The 27,985-nt window shown below is 36.7% G+C and overlaps 1 protein-coding gene across 1 annotated transcript in view; it reads right to left on the bottom strand.

Annotated features, from left to right (window-relative positions):
- The window catches only part of PDGFC (platelet derived growth factor C), a 121,775-nt gene that overhangs the window by 29,800 nt on the left and 63,990 nt on the right, over nt 1-27,985 (bottom strand). Inside the window, exons 2-3 of the mRNA XM_005517579.3 lie at nt 22,120-22,315; nt 3,653-3,833 (exon numbers count right to left, since the gene is read on the bottom strand). Coding sequence (XP_005517636.1) covers nt 3,653-3,833; nt 22,120-22,315 — 377 coding nt within the window. The remainder of the gene's footprint in view (nt 1-3,652; nt 3,834-22,119; nt 22,316-27,985) is intronic.

Below are 27,985 nucleotides of genomic sequence, written 5' to 3'. Positions count from 1 at the left end.
ACAAAACCTCTGCATCAAAAGAGGAAAAAGTAAAAGCAATTCAAACCAGACGACACTCTTGGATTGACACCCATGTAGCCAAACAGGTACTGCACCAAAATCCCAAACCACCTGCTAAGTCACTCTTAAACCAGGTCAGTCTTTAGACAGCTTCTTGAAGTTTCATCTTGCATAAAAGAGGGTTAAGTCTGTTCTTTTCAAAGATCTTTGGCATGATCTTTGATGACAAATGACATGCTCCCATATGCCAAAAAAGAAGGGGAATACAGTCACCCCCAGCTTCAACTTTAACTGGAGCTGCTTTGTTCTGAGTGCCCTGAATAATTAATAACTACTTTGGCAATCAGTCATGCATTCCTTAATGGCACCTCAGGCATCAAGTATCCCATTCACCCGCTCCCCAACTAACAATGGACTTTATTACATCAAGTTTTCTCTGCCAAACTTGTAACTGACATAGTTTAAACTAAACAAGTCACTAGGAAGACTGAGGCCCAAATGTGTAAGAGTTTATAAGATTTCCCTCAATTTCATGTGGCTACTACAGGGAGCACATGAAAAGAAGGGGGAAAGGAATGAAACATGGATTGTTTTGCAATAGAGTTCTAGGAGGGTTTAGGTGGCACAGTGCTGCTGCCAAAATCATGAGTTTTAATAAATGGATAGCTGGTCAAAATTGAGAATCATCACTAGGCAGCCCTTACTGAATAAAGCAGCTCACCAGTAAGCTCAGAGTAAGTGACTGGGCAGAGCATAAAAGAGTGACAGAATAACAGCTGCGCTGAAGGGAGCATAATAATTTTGGAAGAACATAAACAATGTCTGCTTAATAGGAGTAAGATTTTTCAACACTTGCTTCCACTTCATGGTATTCCAGACAAAATTAAATTGTAAGTATTAAATGGAGGAAAGAAACTGGGAGTAAGACCAGAATTACAGAAAGTTCCAGATGCAGTCACAGTATTCAATTTAAAATGGAAGAAATTAAAATTATTAAGCTCTAATTAGTTAGGATCTGAAGAAAAGTGTCATTTTTTCTCAGAGAACATTCTGCTTGCATACAGTATGTGCACTGCTTTTATGCAGTGCCTTCCAACCCCACATCAAACCTTTCTAGAGAATGATGTTGCATCCACTGACACTGGAATGGCTGTGGATCCTTTCTTTAGAGAGACTAAATCCTAGAAATAAAGTAATCAGATCAACAGCCATTCTCCTACTACTTATCATGTGAAAAGCTGGTTTGAAATAGAATATACAAAGTAAAAAAACAAACTAAAAAAACTATATATATATATACACACATATACACACACAATAAATTACAGCAGATCTAAACAAAGCCATTTCTCTTGCTCTTTAAAAGACCTGAAAATGTGTCCAGTGCCCCTCTCTGTGTGTGGCCTTCAAATACAGAAACAAGCTTGCACTGTTTTATTTCAGTTTTGCTTCATTTCACCCCAAACAATCTCTCATTGCTAGTCTACCAGGCATCTCCCCCTCCCCACTACTTGTCAAAAAAAAAAAAGAGGAAAAAAAAATTAACTGTTTAGGACCAATTCATTGAACTGAATCTCTTAGTGAGTCAGTTACGATTTTGCAAGAATTATTTAAAATTTAAACTCATTCCCCTAGCTGACATATTTTTGGTGGGGGTGTGGGAGTGGGCCTGTAAATTTTATTTTCTCTTGAAAAGCTGGATGAGATAACTTTATAGCTGTAAAAAAAATCTACTGTTTTTTTGGCATTGGTTTTCAACTGCTTTGGGTACAAGAAGCAGATTTAATCTTGGAACTAAGCAATATCTATTTAATTTACAATCTGCTGTCTGAAATATGTAATTGTATTCTGCATGAGTATTAGGACATATTTTTTGTTGAAAAAGATCACAGGTCTTTTTAGAGGGAGATTTAGAAATTAACTGATAAGCAGTTTTGGGGCTCATTCCAAATTCTTATGACAGCAAGTGGGCTGCTCTTGTCCCTTGCATGTGTTAGGTGTAACTATTTTGAACATTAAACCATTGTTTTGTGAGTGCTGGTAATTTAAATTTTCTAAGTTGTTTTCCTCATCAAATATTAAGGAATAAATTCAGTCCATTTGTACAGCATGACATAAAAATATTTATACATATAATCCTATTTTCAGGTGCCTTTGTTTAAGCAGTTCCACAGAAATGGGATCATACATAAGTTAGATACATCGCAGGTAGGGTGTGATACTAGAGCTATGACAACGGAATTTGGCACCAGCCCCACAAATACATGTATTTAGTGATTTTCTTTCACTATTTTCTAAAAGTAAATATACTAATTACATCCTGCCCTCAGGTGTACTGAAGTTTAAACCTGGCCTTATTTCAAGTTTGGAGACTGACATTTTATTTAATTTTAAAGTTTACCATTTTCAGGTCATAGTATTCTACTAGCAAAAGTTATTCCAACTCATAAAAGAGTCAAATATGCAGATCAAACCTTTAGTCCCTTTAGAAGTAATTCTTCCTTAGGCATAAGTAGTTAAAAATATTTATAGGAAAACAACCCACATAAATATATATATATATATATATATATATACAAACATCCCACTCCCAGTGCACTGACACCATCATCAGCATGTTAAATATATTCTTCTCAATAACTGAAATTTTGCCAATGGAGAGAAGGAACAAAAATAGCAGAAAAATAAAGCCAGCCAAGTGCATTCTGAGTGAAGCACATGTCAGTGGAGTTACAACATGGATTCTTTTGATCAATTTTTCACTGACCTTCAAGATATTTTCCACCAACCAAATACCACAGACCACAAGACTACTTAAGAGATTCAAAGTGAATTATGAAGCATTTAACAAAAAAATACTCCTTACCGTCTTTAAATATGGAATACCTATTTTAAAACAAGTCAACTCCCATTTTCCTCCATTTTAATGTTTCAGGACATTATCTCATCCTTAAAATTTTGTAAACATTTTCTGCTGTCACAGATCTTTCATTTCATGAAAATAGTAACAGAAAACTGTTGACAGTGAAATTAGTCACATTTTAGACAATGACTAGTTTAATATCTGTGATTTACAAGCTTTAAGCAACATCCAAGAGAAGCCTAAAGTACAGTTTACAAGGAAAATGCAGTGAAAAATGAACATAATGGATTGTTTTCTTTGTCTCTATAATAAAACTATCTAGAATCAAAAGAACTCTTCTGTTTGGGAACTAGGTATAATCATCTGGTTGGGTATGTCTAATAGCAGCTGACTAATGAAAACATTAATCTCTTCAGTTTCTTTTTGTAACTTCTCAGTCCTCTTTCAACATCACACTGCTGATTCATAAACTTATCTGTCTTTTTCTCAAAGCTGAAATTCTTTCTTTTTTTCCACAGTATAGTATTAGGAATGCAAACATTTTACTGAATTTTCCACACAAACCACCAAGCCCACAACTTCCTAGTCTAAAGCCATCCAAAAAGAACCACAGGAACACTCAGTTAAAAAACAGAAACAAAATGTACAATTCAGGAAGACAGACTGCACACTGTTATTATTATTAAGAAATAAACAATAATTAATCTTACCCTATTAAAAGATTCTTTTGAGCCACCACTTCAACGATTTTGTATCCTGAAATATTTTGATCTGAAACATGTTACTTACTGGCATAAGAAGTGTATAATGGATGCAGAATCCAGGTTCAGAAGGAAAATATTCATCAGACACAAATCTTATTCTGATCTGGTTTCCTTTGGAGATTTGTCTGCTTGGCACACTACTGGAACCACACCAGCGCCCTAAAACAGTGCCATCACTGGGCTCTTCAACTTCTACAAAGTCATACCTGAACAGAAAAGACAATAAAATGTTTATTTACTTACAGAAATTCTATAAAATTCCTAATTTAACCAATAAACTGACTCTGCAATTTTTTATTTTTTAAACGCTAAAAGTATGCAGCTAGAGCCAGCTATTTTAAACTTAGCTCCCAAGTTGCTACTGACTTACATACATAATAAAATCATGCAGTGAGGTTAAAAAAATAAAAGCAGAGTAAGCATTTTGAAGAGACCCAAGTGTATGGCTTTGCTTCTTGTACAGAAAGCAATTACCACATGTGTGACAGGGCAGAAAAAAGTCAGAGGAAAAAAAGACTGTAATTGCCTGAGTGGCACAGTACCTCGTACTGCAATTTCACCAGCAGTACACTGCATGCACCCAGTGAAAGTCTGGGGGCTTTTTGGGATGGAAAATTCCCTCTCCTATAATGTCCATGGTGAATAACCTCCTAAAGGTTAAGTTAAGGCTTATTATATCCCAACAAAATGTTTGTTGAGCAAAAACCTAGACTTCACCACATGTCAGAAAGAACCTGGTATTGTAGAAATATTGACAAGAGACATATGGGTAGGGAACTTTGAGAGAATGAAACATATGAAATTTGATTTAGTTTCATTGCTTTTAACATGTGGTCTGGATACCCCTGGGGACCGGTGAACAACCAGATCCATGAAAGTTAACTAAGATATGCCAGTCAATCATCAATAAGCTTCAGCATGGCATACAAATGTCTTCATTTCCACTGGAAATATTTAGGGGGTTCCCAAGTCATAAAAACACGGAAAGCCACTGCTCTAGAAGGGACATCTGGTTTCAGTGTTTTAACCTGCTTCATGTCAGTTGCCCACTGACAGAATAAACACTAAGCCTTGCAGCTGCATTTTCCCTGCCCCAGCGTGAATCCCCCAGAGCCCCAGTGGCAGCGGAGCCCGGTGGTTTGGGAAGGTGAGTGTGTGCAGGGCAAACCCTCGGCTGTTCTCAGCTGCAGCCTCCCGAGCCAAGCTTTTACTTTTAAGCCACAATTTGTATCCGAAGCATGAGCATAACAAACCCCTGAGAAAGTTCTGAAGTTTCTGATATTTTTATGTTCTCTTGAATGCGAAGTCATATATTAAATACATCTCACCTAAATCTAAATTTGTAAATAGCAGAGTCCTTTTCAACGGTACAAACAGTCCTAACTCTGATGATAGCAAAGGCTCATATTTTAAAAAACATGCACACACACACACTCTACCAAATATGCCAAACTATATTTAATGTGAAAATTATTACCTCATAAACATTTTCTACTAAAGCTTTCTCTGGATTTTTTTTTTCAGTAAATCTAATCTTTATAATGATTCCCAGTTCCCTAGTTAGACAGCAGGCAATAAATTCTTGTGTTGCATGTTTGTGCAAGACTGACTTGCACATTTATTATCTCCATTTAAAGGACCACTATTTTTTCCACTTAATTAAAAATGAATGCAATGAATATGCTCATTAACTGTGCTCAAAATCCATTACTGCCATGTACCATAGTTTTAAATCTTTGTTGAACTTATGATACTAATTACTTTATCATTATCTTTTTTCCCCCAAACACAAACTAATTCCTTTAACAGATCCACCAGTGTTTTTACTTTATGATCGGGTATACAACTTATTACAAAGGCAATGTGTACATTAATCGTACTAAGGCCTCAGGGCTCAACACATTCATCAAATTTATTTGGAGTGCTGAGCTTTTTTTTGCTTTTTAAGATCAGCTTATGAAATTTCTAAAGATAACTTTTTTTTATTTTTCAGTTTAGGATATGAAATCATTACCTACCTTTCTGATTTTTAAAGAGTGAGATAAGCTAATATTTACATTTATTGACTTAGGTTTAAGATGTTGAGGGGAGTCAGGGGACTTAGTGCCTCTACCTAACTTGCAGTACTTTTTATTGCACCCTTTGGTCTTCTGGTACACCTGAAGTAAAAGAGAAACTCAAATTCCACAGTTTAAATCCTAGACCTTTCAAATAAAAGCTCATTAATTCCATTAGTAGAGAGGTAAACTCGAGGGAAACAAGTATTCTGGAAAACCAAACAGAATTCAGCTTGAATAATGACGTTTTTAGCCAACAGCTTTATTTCAGTAAGTTATCTAGGCTAAATGTGCTACAAGAGCCTGACAGAAAGCCTTCTGTGTGACTAAAATTCCGCTCATCACATATCTGGACTGATGTCTGAACTTTCTGTAAAAATAACAAACAAAAGTTGTTCAGATGCTTTAGTATTTACATTATTGCGCTACGTAATTTTGCAGCTGATGTCACAGGGCTAAGGAGCAGCAGGGACAATAGCATGGCCATGGAAAATTATTTCCCAAAGAAGAGAAGCTTGTACTTGAAACACAAGAGAACTATGATAAATAACCAAGAACTGAGATGCCATTTTACAACTTCAATGGAGAAAAAAATGTTAAAATGCATGTTGAACTTACCAACGCAGAAGCCTTATTTTCTTTGCAGAGTGCAAAGGAGCAAACAGAAGCCTCTTTGAAAATGACTAAAGAAATGCTCTGGTGCTGTATATGTAATATTTTTTAAATATTACTAAGTATAATTTATGCCAAAAAGGCAGTCCAATACCCTTTCCAGGGACTAAAGATGCTCTGGCCTTTAGGCATGATGCCCACAATACCTTCTGTTATACCTGTTGCAGAAGATCTTCTCCCCCCAAGACCTGGGTGCCTGGGACCATGGATTGAATCAACAATCTGAACAAAGACAATTTACTGGAAAGGAGCAAGGAAGCAACATAAGCAGCTCAAAGCTTCAACATCATTCCAACCAGGAAATGTATTTTCCAAGGGTATATGTTTTCCTCTCCTTTCTATATGTTTTTCTGTGGTTTATACTGTCATTTCCTAAACATATTCTGACAGGCTGTTTACCTTGGCTTGAAGTTTTATGACCTTTCTATGGCTTCCCTCTGCCTCCAGAATTCCACAAATATATCAAAAAATGTAAGAAGCAAAAATCCACATGGCAAAACCCTTTGTCATATCAGTGGTGTTGGACCTTTCCATCTATATACAGATCCATGCTAGACAAAAATCTAGAAAGCTCGTTAAAACAGTTTGTGAGAGGTGAAATTTTTTCCTTCCCCTTTTGATAAAAACAAGTTTCTTTTTTTTTTAGTTAAGAAATAATAAATTGTTAATGATCCCTACTGAATTTTTTTACACCATTTTGTGGGGCAATGTAATATTTCTATTCCAACTTGTTTTAAAGCACATACAGTTCAGAGGTTTTCCTGGTATTGACATAGCACACCCACCTGCAGACCCAAAGCATCCAAGGTCCTCTGGCAGTTCACCAAACTTGTAAAATAGCACTGAAATGGTTTGGACAGCTTCAATTTTGGAAACACTGCAAATTACTAGAAACTGTCATCATGAAAATATTTTAATATTTTACTAATCAGAATTTTAAAACCATCATTCTAAAGGAAACTTTATTTCCCTCTTCTACCTCTATCTGAAATAATTTTAACTTCTGCCATTGAAATATTTATATTTCTTATGGAACAAAAGTCATGGTTTCCATAATTTGATGTAACTGTGCTTTTGTAAAGACTAAAGTGTGAGGTACTGGTGATACCTTAGATAGTCTTCACTTCTTAGATCACTGTCAAATCACATCTGTAAGTAATAATATTGCTCCTTGTAAAATAAACATATTTGCCTATAGATGAAACTAAGGCCAAACATTTAGCTTGATGACATTTTTTTCCAAAGCTTGGCAGATTCACATTTATCTGAGTGGAAAAGGGAACACTGGAGCATGACAGAGGCACTCAAATCCATGGTATCTAATAGCAGCTTTGTTATTCCCTGCAGGCCAATATGCAGCAAAGATGTGTGCTAGGACAAGAGGAATGCAGTTTATGACAATGGGCAGAGGGAAAACGGGAGGACCCCAAGAAGGAAGAAAAGGACAGAGTGGCATGTTGGATTAGAGAAAAAAAAAAGTATTTCAGGCAAGCAACAAGCCTACAGACATCCCAATACAGTTGTAAAAAGAAAAGCACACACCATCATTCATTCAACAGGTGGAAAACTTTCTTTTTTACTACCAATACCGCCCCTCTCTCTGAGACAAAATTAAGTTTTCCTCGAAGACAAAGGCACAGACACAAAAGATACATCATATGAGATGAAAATCAAAATGACACAATATTTAAGTCATTGGTCATAATGAAACTGCAGGTACTTGGGCACTACTTTTCAGTTTATGCAAGATAAAATTTTAACTCAGCTATTACTTTTTTACTTTATAATGTGACCAGGTCAGGCAGCACAACAACAACCCATTCCCCAAGTTTGCAAGCTTCAGGTGAGCTGTTTAATTAATTCCATTGCCTTTCAAATGCATTAATTTACACCATACTCTTCTGCATTAGTTGCCAGACAGAAGTATCTTTATGTATGTCAGACTGGTCCCCCATTCAGTACAGTAGATACAAGTTTCCTGGAATTGAAACCCACTAGCAGTGCACATGAGTACAAATTACCTATTAATAATGTCACTTATCAAATAGGCTGTAGAGAAAATAACACAGAAAGCAGATTTCCTGGAGGTACAGAAGGGAAATTGCACCTTGACTGAAATGGTGGCTCTGTGACAGCACCAGCAAATACTCCATACAGAGTTAAAGTTCAGTAAAGATTATTCTGCTCAACATAGTCAGAAATATTTAACTGGGGCTACACTGAGTGACAGTAAACTCAGGATACTAGAAGAAAACATTTTTCAAAAACTAGCCAATATAAAATTTTAATTATTTAAAATATTCCCTCTGGATTTTGTCTTTTCAATATGAATTTCCAAACAAAGTTACCCAGAGTCATTTGACTGCAGGTCCTGAGGCTCACAACATGGGTAATTTACCTCTAAGACTCACTCTTTAGGAAGATTTGGCAGTGTCTTCTCCTGCAAAAGGAAACTCCATTGGATATCATTACAGATCCTCCAAAAGTTGAGAAAAGACTTATGTTCTGTGATTTCTGTCATGATATCATCATGCTTGATGTTTTAACATATAAACAGAGAAAAGATGATGGAACACCAGTGATTTGATGTGAAATAAATTTCCACAGTAATTTCTGTATTTTCTGATCTTAAACACACTGTGTCATAACAGTCACTGGAAAGAAACAACAAACCTAGATACAATCCAAATAAATAACTCATGAGGTCGGTTTTTGTACTCAGAAAATTATGTTCAATTATATACAAACATCACCTCTAGCAGTAGACATCACTTCCAGCCAACGAATGAGCATAAAATCCCCAAGTATCCTGCCATGTCTACATTTTCCATGAAATAAAGATGCTCAAGGTATAAACAGAGAACATTTCTAACTGCCATTCCCCAAATATGGATTGTAGTTTCTGCGCCAACCTACTTTGAATACATCTATTTTAGAATACGCAGTACTGCGCATTAGGAACTGCCTTATGGAAACACAGATTCATTCACAAATGTTACATGGTTGCCATGGTTCTCTCTGTTTAATCTTTTCTCACACTGATTAATAACAGCCTGAGGCTTCTAACGCAACCACCCAGCTCTCTCTGTACTTCTACCTTGTTATTTAGGATACATGGGGAAAGAAAGTTTAATCCTCAGATTTCAATTATCTTCCCTTTCATTCACTGTAAGCCACTTTGATCGTAACATAGCACTTACCACACTACAAGTAGAAAGGAAAAACAAGACAAGAGATCAAACCCCCAAATTCTACTCTTCAAACATTCAAACCCTTTTCATGAAAATGATGCACTAGTTGTTTGATTTGGAAAAATTAACTACTGCATTACCACACTACGGTCTACCAGAAAATATATTTCTATCTTCTGTGGATCAGTATCATGTGAAGGTGAGACATACACATTTTGAAAAGCAGCTTTTGTCCCTTGGTGATTGCATTTTGGTACTGCATGCAAAAATAGGAAGCCCAAGGAAATGTGTCTCTACTCTCCAAAACTCCCATTTGCATCAAAAGTTTGCTTCAGTGCCAGTTAATAAACTGTGTATTGTTGAAAACATTTCCCTGATGACTAGGAAGTTGGCACACAACTTCATATAGTAAATAAATCCTCATGACCGGTATCTAGGTGCACTGATAAACACTTACGTGTCTCAACCACAAGCAGATGGAAATCCCATAACCTCTGAAATTGACATCTGCCTTGTGGGGATGAAGGGACAAGAATGAGAAATTGCAAACTAGATACATAGGTAAATGTACTTCAGGCTCTGAAACAAAAACAATTCTATGTTCAGACAGCAAGCTTTCAACTATTTAAGTGTATATTAAACTACAGATATGGACTAAGCACAGAAGCAAGTAATTTCAGGAATACATAAGCACAGAATTCAGACTCTGCTACAAACTAATTTATACCCATACAACTCCTATTGATACAGCATTTCAAGCACTTGAATAAGAATCTTATAGGAAGAGAAGTATAATCCTGCAGATCAGAACCGGAGGTTCTGAAGATGGTCTCTCAAAATCTTCCCTTTAAAACACTGATTGTCAAATTTCTTAGAAGCTACCTATGCTTATCTTCACTGTATTACAGAATGACAGTATTCCCAATGCCGGTCAGAGTAAGACATACGTTTAGCTTTTTTAAAACACAGATTAAATTTGGTCCAAAAATGGCATGTTATGTGTAGAACAGACATATAAACCAAAAGGGTGCATGATATTTCATGCCATCACTACTATTACTATGTATCAAAGAAGAATTTGGGAAAAAGGGTGAGCTTGGAAAAAATGTGCGCATACAAATAAGCCTGCAAATGATGCCCCAGTCCATGTACTAACTTTGGCCTTTATCTTTAAACACAAAGAATGAAGTTCTGTGTAGACAAAGGTTCCAAAGATTTCCAACACTCACAGTTAATATACTACACTTACTTTTTTCCTATCTGACTACAGATTCTCCTGTATTCATATAAATACAGTAAATAAACATTTTCCACAAAATAAGAAGTCACTTGGAAAGGTTATTTTTCGGGGACTAAAAAATGAGTAACATCTAAAGGAAATCTTTTCCTGTTCTGTTTCACATCCAATTCTCTACTTCACGCTATTCACTGCATATGTGGACCACAGATCTCTTTAGTATTCTGCACAAGTTATGAATTAAATAATAACATACACAACAAAAAATGGTAATAGGACAAAGCATTCTTACTGTTTTGTACAGTACCTCTATTATTTGTCCTTGTCTTCTGCCATGCAAGGCATTACCTGAATTGTAATTCTTACTATCGTTCTCCTACAATAGAACATCATGTGGAAATGACCACCGAAGTTCAGGGTCTTGCTGCAGTGGACATTACAGTCTCCAAAGCACTTTTGCCTTCATAAAGATGCAGCTGCTGTCTCTCCTCACAGAATGAATCAGCTTAATAAGTATCCTGCTCTGTACAGGACTACACATTCCAGATTTTGGAGCACTAAATGCCTTACCAACTTTTTCCCAGGACTCCTCTCTACAGTCTGGTATATTTTATCTTGGGAATTACAGCCATCATAATAAATCTCATGTTCCTACTGTACAGATCAACATTTCGTAGAAAACCAAAAACTCTAATGGACCTTAGAGTTCACATTTACAGCTAAGGCTGTAAAGCACTATTCCTAATCCACTATAAAGTATCTTCCTCTACTCACACTGTTCACAGTGGTCAATGTATCTGTTCCACCTTCTGTGAATCCACAAACACATTTTTTTATCATTGTTTTTCAAGCAGCCTTAGAAATATTTATCCTAGTATCCCAAAGAGTAATTTCTTCTTTATGCACTCTCCAAGATATTCTAGGATATAAATCCTGGAATGCAGCAATGACTCCAGCCAATGATGTGCAAACTGCTGGTTAAGCAATTTCCTAACAATATTCAGAAGTATCATTTTGGGTGAAAAAAAACCCATAAGGAGCAAAAGGGGCATTTTTTAGCAATGTGAAGATTCTGCCAGGGCAGTGCAGGCTGCTGCCCTTCCCCTCAAGCAGCTTCTGATATTCGAACACCATTACATGCCTGGATAAGTTTCTCTTTTTCCCTCCCCATCTCCTGCCTACTTCAGGGGAGGCTGAGACTCTATCTATGTTTATTTAAATGAAAGCACCTTTATTTTCTTTAGCTCAGCAATACAGTAACATGTGGCCTTTTGGCAGCTACGCCTGCACGCAGGATTTACCAATCCAGGACAGACCAATTGTCACAAACTGTCTGATATTCTGCTTCAGGACAGACTAGTAATTGCTACTCAAACAGAAGATGAAAAAGCCTGTAATGTAACAGAGCAGTCTGCATGAGCCAGAAAAAAAACGTATTCCCAATCCTAGCAGGAGATCACTTTTCACCTAAGGAGTGTAAGAAATTTCCTCTCACTTCAGTTTTACTAGTTATAAATTGATGGCCATAAAATTATGCAAATCCATTTTTAGTCCAGCCACAGTATATGAATCAAAGGCTAGTCTGAAAAGATATGTCTTAATGATTGGTGCTACAGTGCTGGTCTCCCTCTTCACATGCTACTTTCAGAAAATGAGATGACCTAATAATTTTACCTTATTCTAATTATTTTACCTTAACCCCTATGACGCTCCCACATGACCTCCTAATACTTTTTTTATAATAATGCATCTTTCTTTCTGCAGTTTCTGATGCACGTGCATCTTCTCAGATGTCCTGATGATCAGATTGATGTAAATTGCATTATATTTAACTTCCACTTTATCCTAATGAAGCAGCATTGAGTGCAAGACCGGATTGTTACTGACTTGTGTGACTGAAAATATTTGCTGGTAGTGCTGTCCGACTACAATTGTCCGTGAGAAACATACTTTGTTAAAATGCTGATGATATACTTAAAGATGCAAGGACAGGGTATAGTGAGAGGGAGAGAAGAAAGGAAAGGACAAGTGCAGGAAGGTAAAAAGGAAAAGCTGCACAACAGGTGAAGAAACACACTTTCCATCTAGGAACAGGACACTGGAATGTCTGCTATTCCTGTTGAATCCTGCTTATATACGCGATGGTGAGCCTAATATCGTAACTGTACTTAGACCTTCAGTACTCAGAAAACATCAGGAAGGGAGAGCATGCTATGCTTAAACTGGCATATTTAGACACTACACAGGGTAACTTTAGATTATGTTGCTGGGCCTGACTCTGCAGCTTGCATTCGTCTTTTGCCTAAACTGAGCCACAGCAGAAACTACAGGTGGCTACAGGGTCTGTCTGTGTCCCTGAGCTCAGGTGGTGATGGCTTACAGTATGTTTTTCTGCCCCTGAAAGTAGATATTTACTGCTATATTTTAGTAAGTGGTAGGGTGAGAGCAGAAGTCCATCAATAATAACTATTTCCAGAGCACCCTAGAAAGAAGCAGGACCCAGCAGTTCCACATTCACATTCAAAGAAAATAACTTCAGCCTCCACCATTAGAAACACTGCCAACAACGGCAACATAAAACAATTTTAGAAGCAATAAATTAGGATTAGGACCGTTTACAAAAATATTTTGATAGGAGGGGATACAGTTTACTTTATTCAAACAGTTTGCTTGAGATTGAGAGGACCAGGAAGAAATTTTAAGGAGTCTAAATTTTTTTTAAAGTCAGTAACTGTAGTCTCTGGTGTGAAAAAGGAGTAAGGGATTAAGTCAACTTCCCACTTATCAGCAATCACTCTCCTACACACTCATCTGGGCTGTGAAAACAGGTGTCAAATTACTTCCAAAATAATTCCTATTATAGTGTCCTCTAGCAAGAGTGGATGCTAAAAATGAATGCTGCATTTACTGAAATTGAGGGAAAAGTGGGTGGGCAGGAATGCAGTCACTAGGTTTGTGCAGCGTGCCCTTCTGATCACATCACCTGTACTCTGCTGTCCTCCCTGTCCGCTCAGAGAAGCATCTCCTTCACTTTTCCTTTCTTATGTTTCATTCTGATTTGCTCAGAGAATACAATCTTGCAGCTTTAAGACCTTTCTGTGCAATAGAGTTTACTCTTGAAGCCTAGGAAATGTGTGTTACAGAGTAGCCTAAGTTAGAATCATACTGAGCTTTGCTTTTCTGATTTGTTTTTATCGCCTTTTACTGCCTGTGATATCTGCTTTGTCACACTTATAAATCTCTTATTGTGAGAATGGTACTAAGCAACTTTTAATAAACAGTAGAGAACCCAAAAGAAAGGATATACTTCTGGACACACCTCTGCCATGTTGTGAACAGCAGACTGTAGCTAAACCAAAAGGATGCGACCACCTGAAAGATGAGTTTATGTTTGAATTAGATGGAAATTTTTTTCTGGAATCATGCAATATCCAAAAGAAAGATATTGCTAAAAAAAATCCAAAAAACCAAACAACCAAAACCCAACAACAAAACACAACAAAAAAATCCCACTATAGTTTTGTTCAATGGAATCAGAATAGAGAAGAAACAGATCCAAATATTTCTTGTTATGCAAAAAATTCACTCATTTTTTTCTTCAAAACACTAGGAAAGCAGGAAGCATAAGTCTGTTGGATTCTTCATTAGAATTCTATTCATTAAACTGAAATAATATTGTTACATTTCAACTCAGATGACAGAAATAACCTTTGTAATATAAAATTATTTTCTTATATATAAAAGGACAATTTTTAGATAATCAGAGGACTCTGCTTCTAAATCAATATAACTTCCTACAAATTTTCATCCCCATCTACCACTCTCATCCTCCATTTAGCTATTTAGCATCCAAACCTCTCTTGTACTGGCACTACTTTTCAGTTGTCACGAAAATGGATTGAACAGTTAAAAATCAAAACCATAAAAAAAACACTCCACAAACATCAGAAGAAATTACTCCATCAGCCTGTATAAACACAAGTTTTATGTAATTTTCTACACATTGTTCCTAAAATGCTACCTTTCTGCCACTGATAAAACATCAATGCTGCTACAAAGGACTTTAGATTAAATTAGCTACTTCATACTAATTCTCTGCCATCAGTATTTCAATTAAACCAAGGCACTTGAATGCTAGAACTCATCCTAACCATTTAAATTATATGTCTCCCTTTCAGACTTTGAATAAAAATGATTAACAAGTTATTTAGTGTTGGGAAAAAATTAAATATTTTGTATTGAGGAATGAGAGTTATTATGCTTTTTATAACCCTGTGTATTAATGAATCATTCCTTTCTAAATAGATCTGAGTCACAGAACAGAGCTATAATAAATTTTAATTCAGTTATGGTTTCATTTTTGCAGAAGTTACAGCCAATAATGAGACACTTCAATATCACTGATATGTAGAGTCACCTAAGCTGAGCCCAGCCCACACATGTGTCAAATCTCACAGAATTACCGAATATCCTGAGTTGGAAGGGTCCCACAAAGATCATCGAGTCTATCTCCTGATCCTGCACAGGACCATTCCCAGGAGCCACACCATGGGCCTAAGACTGTTGCCCAAACGCTTCTTGAACTCTGTCAGGCTTGGTGCTGTGACCACTGCCCTGGGGAGCCGTTCCAGTGCCCAAACATCCTCTAGGTGAAGAGCCTTTTCCTGATATTCAATCTGAACCTGCCCTGACACAGCCTCAGCCATTCTCTCGGGTCCCATGGTTGGTCACCACAGAGAGATCAACACCCGCACCTCCTCTGCCCATGAGGAAGTTGTGACTGCAGTGAGGTCTCCCCCAGGCTGAGGCAGACCAAGTGACCTCAGCTGCTCCTCACACAGCTTCCCCTCCAGAGCCTTTGCCATCCTTGTGGCCCTCTTCTGACACTCACTAACAGCTTAGTTGTTTGGTTTTTTTATATATATTGAGTCACCCAAAACTGCACACAATGTTCTAGGTGAGGCTGCCCCAGTGCAGAGCAGAGTGGGACAATCCCCTCCCTTGCCCAGCTGGCCATGCTGTGCCTGATGCCCCCAGGACATGCTTTGCCCTCCTGGCTCCCAGGGCACAATGACTCACGTTCAACTTGCCATTGACCAGGACCCCCAGGTCCCTTTCCACAGCACTGCTCTCCAGCCTCTCATTCCTCAGTCTGTACAGACATCCAGAGTTGCCCCATCTCAGGTGCAGAATCCAGAACTTGCCCTTATTGAACATCCTATCATTGGTGATTATCTCATAAAAAACAGGTGAAATTCTAAGGCAACAGCTGTAAGAAAAGAGTTTAAAGGATTAATCTTAACAATAACTTTCATCTCCGCTTTCAAGATTCTGTAGGATTTGGTACTCAATGCTTTGGGGTTTTTCCCAGTTTGAAGGGAAAATTTTTGGGAACTCTTCTGAATTCTCAAATAAAGGTGGCAGCAGCAACCTCTTCATCTTCAGAAGTACGTGGGGAAGCAGTAAAAATCTCAGTAGCCCAGCTACTTAACAACATTAGTCACCGTGAACATTGTCTGCACCAATTCCACTTTAAATACAGAGTTCACTTTAAGGTCCTTATCCAGCTATTCAAAGCCAACTTGAACTTTGTACTTGCTCAGGAGATAACTTCACCCTCTGTAACCACAGTCAAGGAGAAGAATTTAACACTGATAGTAAAGTCAGCCCATCAATTGTGTCCAGAAAACAATTTTCTTGGGAACTAGACCTTGATAAGGAACTTGTTGCCCTCAAAAGTCCCAGAAGTAATATTTATGTGAAGAGTTGTATTTCTTTCACAGATCTGTGCTCGATATTAGTGTGGTCTTCACATATATACCAACATTGACTTTGTAATGCACCCAAGGTAAAACAAGAAAAACAAACTTTTTTCTTCCCTAGGGAGCAGGGTGTGGGATGGAATTTCTTCTGAATAGCAGAAAATGATGCTGACATTATCCTTTCATGCATGCACTCTCTTGATGTTGAAGGTGCTTCCATAAAAAGGAGCAAAACAGAGCAAAATTTATGTTGTCTTTTTTTACTGAGGCATTAGAGAGTCACAGTTATGCATCCGTATTTTACTCCACATAGCTCTACATGGTACAAATAACTCATTGTGTCTTGTATTACACAGAAAGATCTCTGGAAAATTATGTAACAAAATGTTTAGTCTTTTTATCATGTTTACTATAAATTATCACTGTCTAGCATCCATTTGAAACAAATGATGCAAAAAAATAGAAAAAAAGACTGCTAAGCAAACAAGTTCATTCTTCATAGCCACAGAGGAAAGACAGTGTCTGCATGTTTCCTCTTTAATACAGTTTTTTCAGTATTATCAGCCTAAGCCAAATCTTCTAATTCTTTAATTCTTGTCAACAATTTCCTAACAATACATTCATTAGGAACACATATGACTGTTGAAGCAGTCTGGATTTCAGCTTCTACCACAGAATCTTGGTGTTCATGTATGGAAAGCAACAGTTTAGTCACAACAGATCTGCAGTGGAGGAAAGTAGCATAAGGAAACACGGAAAGGGGAGGTAGTGAATTTAATACATGTGACACTGAATAATAAAGCATCATCCTAAGAATCCTCAGAGGAAGAATATTCCCAGGATTAAAAATTAGGTATTTAAGAATTAAATATATAGAATAAATATAAAATTAATATAACAAATATTAATAAATAATTATATTTATAATAAATATAAAAGTACAAAATTAAATATATAAAAATTAAATAATTAAGAATTTGACAAGAAGAGGATCCACAAGTTGCATAGATTTTACCTGATGTTAGCACTGATGGCTGCCTTCAGATGAATTTTCTGCAGCAAAAAGTTCTACAGATTGGATGTATCAAGTAGAAAAGCTTTTAAATTTCTTTCGATACATAGATTAATGCTTTACTTATACATGTAAATGAACAGATTCACATCTGCAGCTGCTAAGAACCTCCCTCCCCCCCAAAACAAACAAACTAACTATAGCTGATAATTTAAATTATTAGGGGGCTAAAGAGAGTTGGAAATTAGTGTAACCATCCTAATATGAAGAAGCTAGTAAAATGGTATTTATTATTCTACCATCAGTTCGTTCCACAGCCTTTTACTCATGTATTTTATCCTTATCACCTTATCTACAGTAATTGCACTTTGGATTTGTGACATATTTCTGTGTTTTATTATATACAATAAAAGTCAGACTGTAATCATCAGATGATTAGAAAGAACAGCTGCAACCACTACTCAGATGAGCAACCAGAGCCACTCCAAGCACAGGGAGAGAGCAAGTTTAATACATGTTCTTGATGGAAATAAGATTCTTTGCTTTCCCTTTCCTATTTCAGCCTTGCATTGTAATGCTCCAATGTACAACCAACTCACATCATCAGACTTCCCTTCTAGGGCAATTTTAACATCTATATTCTTGCTGGAAGAAAGCTAAATCTGTCTTCCTGTCACAGAGGAGTTCATCATAAAGCTGTTATCACTTTCTGTTCTTATTGACAGAAAGCAACAAACTTGAACAAGAAGCAACAGCTGAGCAAAAGTCAGTTTCTGGTCAAGAAGAGTTACGGCAGCTCCCTGGCAACAGGAGCTGTCTGGCACACAAGTCTAAAGGCTCTATGATTAAAACAGGATTGAGGGGATAGCATCACGAAAATAATCTGTCATATCAGCTACCGTATCAACAGCAGAAAAACTGCATTTTTATTTTGGCAGAAAGGGCAGACATACAATCCAAATTTGCAATGCCTCCGCTAGAAATTCACTGCCACTTCTATCATGTAAACAGTACTGCACAGAACACCCAAAAGTTGCATACTTCTCCTTTTTGTTTGGTTGGTTTGAAGGGAGATTTTTTTGCTTGTAACATTTTTCTTATACAAGTCACAACTGAAATCAAACAAAGTGTACAAAACTGAAATTACCGTAATATTGCAGAGATTTATATATCCCGACTGTCAACCAAATAACCTAAATCTTTTCTAGACATGTGCATAGATCTAGTTTTCAAATAAAGTCTTGTGCTCACTTTAGAAAGGACACAGTGGGATTCTTAATATTTTGTTCAGAGGAATGATGAAGTGCAAATGAAGTAGAAGTATTATAAAAAAAAAGGCAAAAAAACCCCCATTGACTGCCTTTAAAAGAATGCAAACATGATGTGCATGAATTTCAAGTATGTCACAATTTTAAAACCAGGCAAAAACACATAATTTTATTCTAAAACCCCTGTAATTTAAACTTACACAGCACTCATACTTAAGACAGTTGAGAATTAGCAGAACATGCACGTTAATACCATTACAGGTAAGGCTAAGTCAGAAGGGCTGGCCTTAAACATAGAATTTGTTGTAATGCAAATTTGCTACATTAGTAAATACTGTAAGTTGAATGGCAAGTAAAAAACAGAGTGGGGAAAAAAAAAAGCCATGCAGGATCACTTTGATTTGCATTTGGGAAAATATTTGAAGTAGAGGGTAGGCTGGTACCTGCAAAATATCTGTAAAATGTGATATTTGCTCTAGATGAAAAGACTTCACTGAATAGCTTGAAATGTCAGAACTGACTCTGAAGAAATCTGAATGTGGAGGTCAGATACAGGAAAAAACTTGCCATAGCTTCAGGATACATCTGCGACATTTTTTAGGTACCACTACTATGTATTCCTGTTATAGAGCTGTGTTAAACAAAAAACACTTGTACAACTGGATATGTTTGAGTTTTATTCTTCTCCAAAGTATGAGCCATAGTTTGAATTACTATGAGATTTAAAAACTAAATCTAATTATATTATATTATTATAACCAAATCTAAAGCTAATTATCTTAAGCTGATATACTCCAGACTATTCTCTCATTGGCCCTAGGAGCTGCCATTGCAGGGCACCATAGTCTACAGAGATGATGGAGAAAGTTCTGGCATTACCCAGAATGAGCAGCTTAAGAAACAGGTAGAGAGGCTGAAAACTGTGACAGTGACCACAGCAGGTAACTCATGAGGTTCCCTCATACACTACAGAAAGGAGAAAGTGATATCCTGATACACACTGTACGCTGCAAAGAAAGTCTAATGCTTCCTGGTTGCAGTTTTTACTTAGTTTCAGTCATATTTCAGAGCTAAAGACAAAGAATTATAATAGATTACACTTCATGTGATGTTTCACTCTCTCCTTTGTCATATAAACTTGGTTTTGGAGAAATCGTTGAGCCCTCTACATCAATAATACTGATTTGTGTGATTGAAGATGGCAGAAACACAGTATAGTAATAAATACTGTGGGATGTAGTCAACAAAAAACCCCTTAATTTTTCTACAGAAAGTATTGGAAGAAGTATAAATAATTTTATTAGGAACTTTAAGAGGTAAGAAATGTGAGACATAACTCATAAACAGATATTATTCAGGTAACTGGTAACTTACTTGACCTGTGTAGAATTATTTTACATATTTAATCTGTCTGTGTTTTAGTTATTTCTTCAACTTATTAGTTGAACTTATTATTATACTTCCTTTACATCAAACAAGGTGCAATTTCTCTTCCTTTACTGAACTTACTACTGCAATTAAAGTTCAGAGGAATCCTAGAGGAATCCTACTTAAAATCAAAAATATAAATCTTTTTCACAAAGAAATATAATTCTCTTTTTAATCTCCCAAGACAAAAAGCCCAGTATTTTTTCAGTATGACATGCATAAGGAATTGCAGTCGTACAACTTCCTGGTATCCCTGCACAAATATGAGCACGATAAGATTATAACTGAGTGAAGATTATGAGTGACTTATTACTGTTTCTTAATTTGTCAGTCCTCTTGTATTTAGCACATTGTTTACTTAAAATAAATGTACTCCAATTAAAATACTATTCTAGTTATAATATTATAAAATATTTTAACTTATCTTACTTCTCTTTTTGCAAGTGGTCGAATGAGTCACCCTACCTGGGTTTTCTTTCACTTGCAACTTCACTCTGCCATATGCAAAGAAAAGAAAAAGCAAGCTAAGTTTTTACTTAAAAAAAGACTTATTGTGCAAAGGGAGTGCATTCATTCAAGCAAACATACAGTTTTAGTGGTTAATACAGTACTGATATGGCCTTGGTAATTACTTCCTTTAGAATTATGAAATAAAGGTATTTATCTGTCTGTTATGAATGCCTTCTCCCTAATCAAGGATAAGTGCAAAACTAACCCCTAAAAAATTCAAATTTGTTATCAAAAGTTGATACAAGATGTAAAACCAATGGAGTAACAGTTGATTAGAAAAACTGAAAACAAGAATCAAGTCAAGTGTGTATATGATGTACACAAAAATAAAAATCAAACCAGAAAAACAAAAAAAAAAAACCCAAAAAATTACTTTGAAACAGTAATCTTGAGTGAAGTACGTGTCCAGGAATGCATCAAAGGAAAATATGCCATTTAAATGACATATTTTATCTGCTACCTAATTTACTGAAGAGTCCAGACAATGTACCACTATTCACACATCAGGACTTTTTATGATGTGTTGCTGTGACGACAGACAGATACAGGATACAGGAGTTTAGGATCCCTCCTCTTTCACCCTCCCACAGGAAATGTACATGTCAGTCCCACTGCCTCACTAAACATCCAAAACTATCAACCACATGGCTTGGTTCAGAACTACATATGTGCTGCTGCCTGTTATGTCACCACTGTTTTCTCTCCCAAATTACAAAGCCTTCAGCTGACAAGCACGGAAGGAAACAGATTCCACAAATCCTACGGAAACCTTTGCCAGTGACTCTGCACGCAGATACTTACTGGAGTCAGGGGGAGAACAGTACCACTGAAGAATGTCAATTAGCACAGTACTTTAAGCGCTGTTTCTCACAGATAACTTGACAATTTAACGCCATTAAAACACTGTAGAGTGTGTGGGTGTCCTAAACAGCAGTGTAGTACTTTGTGTCATGACCTGAATTCTGCTTCAGGTAACTTACTCACCAAAATTTACCCTGTAAAAATTAGACATTCATAATCCTAACATTCTGTCAAGAATATTTTCCCAGATGTCAAAACTTTTACTTGAGAGGGAGATTAAATATATCACAAATATATCAGTTTAGGCAATGTTGCAATGTATCTATGGCCTAGATACTGAATGCAGAAGTAAAAATCAGAGCACCCCAGAGCTTTCAAGCATGAAAACCTCCTCTAGCACTATAAAAGAAAATCATAAACCAATACTTTAAAATATGCATTTTATAAATAAATTAACATGCAAATGTTGATTTTTGCAAAACTCAAGCAATATTTTCCTTCATCTCAAATCACCTCCTTTCAGAATTTCCTAAGGGAAAGGGAAAGTAACTTACTTGCAAATATCATCTTCTGGGTCCTCAAGCCCAAATCTTTCATCAAAAGTAAGTTGTATCCACACGTTTTCATCAAGTGCCACTAATCTCCACACTAGCACAGTGTTGCGTGGGTATGTGTGTGGAAACTTGGGGCTGTGAATACTCCCATTAGTAGTCACAGTAATTATCTTCTCATGGTGAGGGTCCTGCACACCTACAGGAAGGACAGAAAAGAGAGGCATCAATACTCACTCCTCCTTTTCCCAGAGTGTTGGTATAGTATACACAGATAAAGAAGCTTTTGTTTTGTTTGCTTTTCTTCATCTGGCAAGAATTTCTGCTTGAAAAGCCCATATAATAACAGTAAAAATAAAGTTTTTCTGAAACCTGTATACTGTCAGATTGATATTTTACTCAGTAAATTACAGGAATTCTCAGAGGTAGCTATTAATAAATTTTGTAACAAGGTGGTAGCTTTATAATGGAGGTTTTATGTTACTTTCTTTTCAGCTATTAATTGTTTTTTTCAGGTAGATATTTTACCTTCTTTTTCTGACTTTATAAGCAGCATTCTGATGAACATTCATTTGAATTTATCAAAGACATACATCAGTCTACTATGAAAATACACACTACAACTGCACTTTAATATAGCCACATATAAAGGTCAACATCTAAATGAATGTAGTGCAAGAAAAGAAGGCCACAGACACTGCACTGGTATTTTAAAAGAATCAATCTATATTTAAATATAATTTAAAGTCTGACAAACTTTTGCCTTCTCTTCTTCTGGACTTGTGCCTTCAACTTGCAGTATGAAAATGGTAAATGTTCTTTTAAGTAGAATGGCTGCTTATATCAAACTAATGGAGTGTGGTCTTGCCAACATCCACACACACTTGCAAAGGACTGACTGCAGTAAGAGAGGACAGCATGCAGTAATAAGAAAAAAAGGCACAAAACCAGAATTCCTAATTTAGATACTTCATTGGGTTTTTGTTAGCTGAGTCACAAACATTTTTCTATAATGTACAGTCTGTCAGCTGAGAGCTGCATGCTAAACACGGGAGCCAAAAAAAATACAAATTACTTTCCCAGAGATTAGTGCACCAGAGTGTTATTTCCAAAGCATTCAAAGGACCACCATTTCAGATAAATATGTCAAAGTGTGGTATCTGATGACACTATATTTAGTGGTATGTTTTGTCTTTAAAAACACTAAAAGGATTATGAACCATGATGTATTTCACAACATATTAAAAAATGCTTTCTTTTGCATCATCAGGGCACTGATAATAGTAGCACTACAAGTGCTATGTAAACAGACCAGGCATATCAAATGAGAAGTCAATAAAAAGGGGAAAGGAATGAACTCACTACTTATTTACTGAACTGCATCTCCTGTACCTTCAAGTTCCCCCATTTTTAATGGAAAAATATCTATTTGCTTTACCTACAACAGTGTTACATGAACATATCAAATTCCCACACAGACCACTCGCTCCATTTCAAATATTTGCTTTCGCACAGTGGAATTTCATCTCTAACAAAAGAATTATTTTGTATGACTACAAAGGCAAGTTATGGCTGTCATTGGAGAACGAAGATTGTTATTTCTCTTCAGAAAAGCTGCAATATTCCTTTTTATCTGTTCTACAGAATTTCTACCAGTGTACCTCAAAATTCTAGCCTTTTTCTACTGAGTTCATGCATGGTCTGAAAATTGCTTTTTTTGAGTGACTGTGTGAAAACCACAGCTACCTGTGAATGGCTAAGATGAGACCATGGTTTCTGTTCTTTGTGAAATGACTTTGCAATTCCTGGCTTGATTTTAGGTATAAATGAGTATAAAAAGTTACACTAAAAAGGCAGTAACAAACTCACTCAGATTTACAGCAGTCATCTGTAGAACTCCAAATCTATATATATATATAGCTGCTGTGGGCTGTCTTTCTATGAACAACCATCCGCCCTACCCTCATCCTGATGTCCCTCCACTGTCCAAAAAAAAAAAAAAAAACCACCAAAAAGGGAAAAAATAGAAAAAAATATTACTGTGCAAACTGCTTTGAAAAACTCTGAAGCATCAGTTTAGGCAACAACTGAGGTAGACAAGGTACCACCTCAGCCAGGACACAACTAGGAAAATGGGGACAGACAAGGACCAAAAACACGTATTTGCATCTTCAGTAAAAAGCTTCAACAGCTGAAGAGCAACTGAGATCATCTTCAGGAGAAAGTCCTGGAAATGAGTCAAACTAGACAGGAAAAATCCCTCAGTTGACCTAGAGATATGACACGGTTACACTTATTAGGAAAGGACGGCACACGCTTAACATAGCCTGAAGTTGAAGAATGAGTGGCCGCGGTCGTCTTTGATGTGGTACAAGATGCTATCACCAGATTTATATATCCTTCAGTGCAGAAAGTCTGCCCCTGAAAATTACAAGATTCCAGGCATTCTGAAAGCACAGCAGTGCCTAACCCTTCCACTGATGTAGTAAAGCAGATGAAAAACCACAGTATCACCAAACAGATCAGTAGATGCCACTGTAAACTGAAATTAAACCCACCGACTAGACAAGCTCATTCCTGCCTACTTCAAAGTAAGTCTCTTCCCCCATGGGCACAACACATTTCACAAAGATCAGCGCTGACACTTTTTAAATATAGCAAATACCTCTTTCTTAGTACATTGAAATCCCTACATTTTAGCAAGGGTCGTGGCTAAAACTCGGACAAATTGCATGCAGTTCAGGAGACAGAAGAGGAACTGCAGAAGAAGAGAGGAGCACCACGGGTGGAATGACGACCTCAGCACTGATTCACTTAAAAGGTCACACAGTACCGGAAAAATTAGTTTTTAAATCCTTTTGCTAAAACTACACTTTTTCCACAACAGGACAACAATACTGCTAATCATGCAGTCTTAATATATATTATCTGGTTAATTTCATCTGATAGCCCTAAATTATGAAAAACAACTTTTAGGCCTTCAGAAAGAATATTAGCTAATGTGTGGCTATCACTGCTTCAAAAAAAATAAAGCCAAATCCAAAGATAAAAGAAGTCTGAACTCCAAATATTTACCAATAAACAGAAATTTTTCAGACATACAGCAGTGTTGCGGTTTGTGAATTTTCTGTTTTAAAACTGAAAAAACAAAAGATGCCAGTAACTACTTGGTCATTACCATAGAACTTGAGAGGCAAACAGGGTTTTTTGATTAATTGAAAGGATTTCCAGATACCATTCCCATATAATTTTTACAATGAACCCATCTGTACAGACACCAAGACTTTGTAAAATAAATTATTTGAAATGTAACATAACACGCTATTTCTTCCTCTTTCACCAGACTTTCAAGAAGCGGTAAGCCTGCATTCAAAAGCATACTCAAGCCATACAGGAGTACCTCTTTCTGTCCTGTCTCTTTTTCAGTTGCCTCCAGGCACTCTTAGCTATTATCTGAATACAACAGTCCAAAGAAGTTTAACCCTTTTTGCCAGGCACAGAAGAAAAACTGGAAAATCATGTGTTATTGGCAGAAAATTGAAGACAAATAACTCTGTTCTACATTGTTTGCACATAAAATGAAGAAATATCATGGCAAAGTCACTCAAAGTCACACAAACACTGCAATGCAGAGACCTCTGGAGACCTCCAGACCCAGCTCCTGCTTAGGTTACAGTTCTGCTCACACCAGAGGAGCACAGTTACTGGAGGGTTGGCATTGTCTAGACAATGCTCAAAGCCCCTCACAGATGGAAACTCCACAGGGCCTTGGGACAGCTTGCTCTCTTGCTGCACCACTTCTCTAGGTAAGGTGTTTATTCCCAGTATTAAATTTGATCCCCACAAGCTGCAATTTTTAGCCATAATTATTTTGTTGTCTTTGTGAGGCTTGTTTATTTTTTTGGGTTTTTTTTGGGGGGAAGGGGGGTTTGTTTTTGAGTTTTGGGGATTTCATTGTTGTTGTTTTGAGGGCTGTTTTGGTTTCTTGTTTGAGTTTGTTTGTGGTTTGTGTTTGTTTGTTTGTGGTTTTTGTTTTCAGGATTTGTTCTGGTGTTATACTCTGTACCTTCTAACAGGAAGAGTTTAACCATTGTCCATCCCTTGTAACTGCTCTTCAGGCAATTGGAGGCCTTTTTTGACCACCTCACATGATTCTCTTCCTCAGACAAAACAAGCCCAGACTCCTCGCTGTCCATCACGACCTGCTACCAGCTAGCTGAGCCTTCAAGCCTGGCCATCCAGCCCATTTTCAGTCTAACTAAGCAAGCAGTCTGTTCTTCCCAAACTTTTGCCTCAAATCACACAAGAAATGTTTTTGAAGCTCATAGAGTTTGCTTTCACCATCTACTTTTCTAGTACTAAGAAAAGGAAAACTTAATACTGACTTTCTCTATTTCCTAAGAGAGCTTCCCTAAGCAGTACAGTCTGCAGCTTTTCTGGGATACATTTCTTGAGACAGATCTTCTGTGGATTTTCCATTTTCAGTTGCTTCTATGATACAGCTACCTATTTTAAGTCTTGACATGATTCTTCAAGTATTAGCATGAAATTAGAGAGATGAGCACTACCCATAGTGCACACACAATATACACATGTGAGCTGTCAACATAACAGCACAAAAATTCAACCTCTAACTAGAAATCTGCTAATTTGCATAGTTACATATTAACCCAAATTAGAAAATGTAAGAAATACAATTTATAAAGTATCATATGGATATAAAGTAACAAAGTGGGAACACCTAGGATAAATATTATGTTTTGTTCACATTACTCCTCCCTCTGACACATACTTAACTCACACACTTGGAAAGACATGTGAAAAAATTCTAGTTCACAAAAGCTCAAGATGAACGTATAGAAGAACTGTATTTGTTGGTTTTTTTTTCATTCCTACAATTTAACCTATTCCTTTTTACTTCAGTTACTGTTTTGGCTTCAACCTTGTACTGTTACCTTAGGCATGAATATTATACACTATTTGACTGCAGCCTAAAGGTCTTTCTGCCTTTCACATTATGTTTAAGACTGAACACAGAGGAAGTGAGCAGAGAAGAAAAAGTTTTCTAATAGATCTTCAGGAACCCTGAGTTTTGGCAGCTGGCCCAATGAGGAAGGACAAAAAAAAGGAAAAGAAAGGGAGGACAGAGGGGTGGAAGGGGCAAGACATCAATGGGCGACAGCATGGAACTGCAGTAACAAATATAATAAAGTTTCCACACATCCATGTGACAATGTCCTGCAGAAGATGATAATGACTAATCAGAAAGTAACAAACATTTTATTCGGTTCCAAATTGCATCAAGAAACAAAAATGAATTTGTATTTTTACTTTACAAGCTCATGCTTTATAACCTTCAAGTATTCTGCCAGCACTTTTCCTAGCACTCTGGCTTCTGCCCAAAGACAAGAATGGCAATTAAACAGGGGTGGGTTTTTTTGGTGGAGTTTCTTTGGTAGTTTTTTTGGGTTGGTTGTTGTTGGGTTGTTTTTTCCTGCAGTAAATCTTCTTGCATTAAAAGTAACCTCTATTGAGATCTGTTTTCAGACCAAATTCTTTTGGAAGGCAGTCTTGGTCCTGAAGTTCTCAACATCTTTTAAAACTAGATAAATACTACATTTTAGCCAAGATAAAGAATTCCTTTTGCTAAATGTTAGATGAGGTAACTTTTTGCTGTTATCACATACTCAAAGATCTAATTATTCTAGAGTGTTTCAATAAGCATTTATTCCAGTGTCCACAGGTAAAGCCTTGGCAACACAGGAATTGATATTAAAGCCCCTGATGCCTTGAATATGAAAGGAATCTATGCTAATACATAAACCTGTTAGAAATATTTTATAACAGACTGATAACAATATGATATGCT

Source organism: Pseudopodoces humilis, chromosome 6 (assembly GCF_049639895.1).
Source record: "Pseudopodoces humilis isolate 2021_Gansu_Grassland_sample_001 chromosome 6, ASM4963989v1, whole genome shotgun sequence".
In the NCBI taxonomy this organism is placed as follows: domain Eukaryota; kingdom Metazoa; phylum Chordata; class Aves; order Passeriformes; family Paridae; genus Pseudopodoces; species Pseudopodoces humilis.
This window is presented reverse-complemented; position numbering and strand designations above follow the sequence as displayed.